A 3,672-nucleotide genomic window follows, 5' to 3' on the forward strand; every position below is an offset into this window, starting at 1 on the left:
AATCGGCGGTGGCTCAAGCGCAAAGCCGACGTAAAAGCACTGCACGAGTCGCGTCTATCCTACTATCCACTTGGAACAATGGATCGATCCAATCGAGTAGGTTGGAAGAAGCCATTTTGCACCACAAGGCCAAGGAAGATGGCATCTGCATCGCACGTTGCTTGTCGTGCCACAAAGAAGTGACCGAGAACCCGGCCGAGAAGAGCGACGACGAGGACGCTACCGCCGACGACCCTGGTCTTCTCAAGAAAATCAATCCGAGCGTACACGCTTCAAAAGCAAGTGGCATTTGTATCTATCCATATGTGATCGGAACTATCCGGGATAGGTCTATCGAAGTAATGTGCCGCTGCATGCGACGCTGCAGCACCTCGAGACGGCGACGACAGAGGCGCCCGCGTCCCCTGGCCCCTTTCGGTAGGTCCCTTCAAGTGACTCCTAGAACCACGTTGACAAGGAGCTCTTTTTCAGGCCACTCAACTTGGTGGCGGGCAAGAAGGTGCTCAAGGCACGACCTGGCACCGCCCCGATCCGTGCCAAAGGAAACAAAAAGCCCGATACGTGAAATCTACGAAATCGAGTGTCAAATTGTGTCTTATGATACTAGTCTATCATTACGATTCCTTGGGAAAGGCGTGACGTCGGTCCGTGTGGTGGGACCGACATCACGGGATTGCGCGTAGCAATACTTAGTAATGCTGTACAAAGGAGTACCAATATCCCATGTCGTTGCTCCAGGGTAGCCGCCACGAAAGTAACCAGGGCTGAAGATGGTCAAGAATGCTCTTCCACGAAACCATCGACGACGACCGAGATAGAGACGATGTTTCTAGTCGACCGATACACGTTTCGTCAAGTTGTACATGGAACCGTAGGAGACAAAATTAGCCGCATGGGCAACCGACCGCAGCCGCCGCGCCTGGCCGTCTCTGCGCGGCGCGTGATCCGCACGATGGTCTTTCTGCAGCACTTGGTTTCGGCGCTCTACTTTGTCATTCTCTCGGTGCTCTACTACAACGCGTCGAGCGTCGACGTCCTCGTGCTGCAGGGCAGCTACATGCACCTTTCGGCTGCGGTCTTTCTTTGCATTGGCATCCTCAACGTCTATGCACTGCTGCGCAACGCGTGTCGGCGGCCACGGCGCTATCAGATCCTCCAGCGCTTTAGCCCGCCATGGACGACGCTCCTCTCGGCCAACTCGTACATCATGCTGTCGCATTTTGTCGAAGTCGGCTGCGAGAGTTACTTTGCCTACCTCCTCGCCGACTCGATTGTCCAGCAACACGTGTCGTGTCTCTACGCCATGGTGCTGAGCGCCAACTGTCTCTTCACGCCCTACGTCGTCTTCGTCTCGGACGTGCGGCTCAAGACGCTCCTCGTCGACGTGATCGACTGCTTCCTTGGCTTCCTCCTCGGCACGTGCTTTCCGCTGGTGTATTTTCTGCTGCCGCTTCTGATGTACAGCTTCTTCGGCAATGGGTTTCAAGACAACGACTTTGACTGGCACGTGCGCTTCATTCCACCGGCGCGGCTTCTCATTACGTCGTCGCTCTTGCACCTGTTTGTGTTGGCGATGCCCAGCGTCGTTACGTGGTGCACGCTTCGCCGTGTCACCCGCGTCGTCAACTCGACGTGGCGGCTACGACATCGAACGTCGGTGGCGCCAACACGCCTCTTTGTGTCGCCGACGCTCGTGCAGTCGTTCTCGACGATCAACGCGGTCGTCGAGCGGCCGCGGACACTGCGCAACTTGGTTGTTGTCTACAGTGTCTGGGGCCTTCTTGTCGCAGGAACGTCGATCTACGCGACCTTTTTACGACCGCAGAGCTGCCCGACCGGGTGCGTGTATGCCGCCGCACCGTGGTTTGGTGGAGCGTGTCATTGCCTCTACTTCAAGCTCAACTGCGTCGCGCAAAAGATCGACAACAGTACGCAAGTCGACAGGTACCTGAACGGGCTGGGCGCGCGCGTCCTGTATTTGCATGTGCAGCAGTGCGCCATCCCGATGGGCCTCAATGAAGCCACGTTGCAGCAGTTTCCCAGCCTCTATGCCCTTCGTCTCGAGATGACGCAGCTGCGGGCGTGGGACATACCGAGCAGTGCGCTTCCGGCGACGCTCATGCGGTTTGAAGTGCGATACAGTGCGCTCGCGACAGTGCCGCAAATTTTACTCGAGCCCGCGGCCAGCCTCAAGTGGGTCTACCTCATTGGCTCAAAGCTACACGACGTACCAGACGACGTGGTGTGGCGAGATCTGATATCGATCTGGCTCAGCGAAGGCAGCTTTACACGCGTACCGCCGCCCCTTCTGCGCTTGGACGCGATGCGGGTTTTGGCCATGGACCGCAACCAGATCACGTCACTACCTGACGATATGGCGGCGAGTCTCCCGGGTCTCTTGTGGCTCTACATGGAGAGCAATGCGCTAGTGAAGTTTCCCGCGTCGCTCGTGACATCGACGCGTCACTTGTACTTTGGCGGCAACCCGATCGCAGACATTCCAAGCAACAGCTCGAGCTCCCACCTCAACATGGCCGGCTCGACATACTGCGACGCGCAAGGTCTGCGTGGCGTCGGCTGTCTTCCGCTCTGCGCCCCCGGTTGCTCGGACTTGCTTCTTCAAAATTACCTCTGTGATCTCCCATGCAACGTTTCGGCATGTGCGTATGACACCGGTGACTGCCTCATGCCGTAGCAAAAGGCCTCAATGCCGTAGTCGAGACAACGACAAAGGAAGATTCATCTGCTTCGTTTGCTGGTGTCAGCTTCGCTCGATCTGGGCTTTATCAATCAATGGCTGAGAACACCGGCGTGCTGTACTGTAGCACCCGTGTACCTGTAGTTTGTGTCTCTTTGGCTGCAGACATTTGGACAAGGAATATGACTTTGGCATTGTTAGTCCGTCCTTACGCCAACCACAGTAGATCCCAAATTGGCGCATTTGGCCGACGAGGTAATTCTGTCGACGATGCTAGAATGCGAGACGTGCCGCCCCATCGGGCATCGGACTACTAGTATGAAGCGCTTTGACTCTGTAGTCCAGCCTGTCGAGGTTCGAGCCCCTGCAATCTACGCCAATCTACGTAGAAGTCGATCGGTGGTGCGCTATTATAGACCTTAACGCTTAACCGATGCTATTAAAGTCGTATCCTGATCGTATCGGGTGTCATTCGAAACGTCAACGCAAGTTATTTTTGCTCATGTCGGCCGTGAGTCCTAACGTTAGCGATGACCGAGGCTGGCTCGAGACCGACGTGGTTTGGGTCACCGGCGTTGATGTCGCGCTGCGAGGACTCGTGCTGCTTCAGCATTTTGTCACGAGTGTCTACTTTGCTGCTCTCGCACTCCTGCACTACATTGCGGCGCCAACCGAAACCGTGCTACTTGGCGGCGCCTACATGAAGCTCTCCGCATACGTCTTTGGACTCGTCGCGCTCTTGCACGCTAGCTCGCTCGCCTGCAGCTGCGTGATTCCCGTCTCGTTGCGCTGCTACGCGCCAACAACCCGCGTCGTCACTTTGGCGCCAAATAACAAGAAACGCCCCCCCATCGTGCTCTCAGCCAACGCCCGCATCGCACTCGCCCACTTGGTCGAGGTTGCGTGCGAGACGTACGTGGCCTCCACCATGGCGCACAGCATCGTCCAGCATCGCATCTCGTTGGCGTATGCGA

At 56.7% G+C, this 3,672-nt stretch overlaps 3 protein-coding genes across 3 annotated transcripts in view; all 3 read left to right on the forward strand.

Moving 5' to 3' along the window:
• SDRG_14629 (hypothetical protein) overlaps positions 1 to 580 on the forward strand; it is a 3,132-nt gene extending 2,552 nt beyond the window's left edge. The window contains exons 8-10 of the mRNA XM_008620773.1: positions 101 to 263; positions 329 to 417; positions 472 to 580. Of these exons, the coding sequence (XP_008618995.1) occupies positions 101 to 263; positions 329 to 417; positions 472 to 565 (346 nt within the window). The 3' untranslated portion in view covers positions 566 to 580. The remainder of the gene's footprint in view (positions 1 to 100; positions 264 to 328; positions 418 to 471) is intronic.
• A 312-nt stretch (positions 581 to 892) lies between these two features.
• On the forward strand, positions 893 to 2,953 carry SDRG_14630 (hypothetical protein; the record flags this gene model as incomplete). The annotated part of the gene is made up of 1 exon (XM_008620774.1): positions 893 to 2,953. One exon carries the CDS (start codon positions 893 to 895, stop codon positions 2,693 to 2,695), a length of 1,803 nt encoding a protein of 600 aa, XP_008618996.1. The 3' UTR covers positions 2,696 to 2,953.
• A 247-nt stretch (positions 2,954 to 3,200) lies between these two features.
• The window catches only part of SDRG_14631 (hypothetical protein), a gene marked incomplete at its 5' end in the record, with an annotated part of 1,903 nt that continues 1,431 nt past the window's right edge, over positions 3,201 to 3,672 (forward strand). Inside the window, one exon of the mRNA XM_008620775.1 lies at positions 3,201 to 3,641. Within this exon, the coding sequence (XP_008618997.1) occupies positions 3,201 to 3,641 (441 nt within the window). The remainder of the gene's footprint in view (positions 3,642 to 3,672) is intronic.

This window comes from Saprolegnia diclina (assembly GCF_000281045.1).
Source record: "Saprolegnia diclina VS20 unplaced genomic scaffold supercont1.75, whole genome shotgun sequence".
Lineage (NCBI taxonomy): Eukaryota > Oomycota > Saprolegniomycetes > Saprolegniales > Saprolegniaceae > Saprolegnia > Saprolegnia diclina.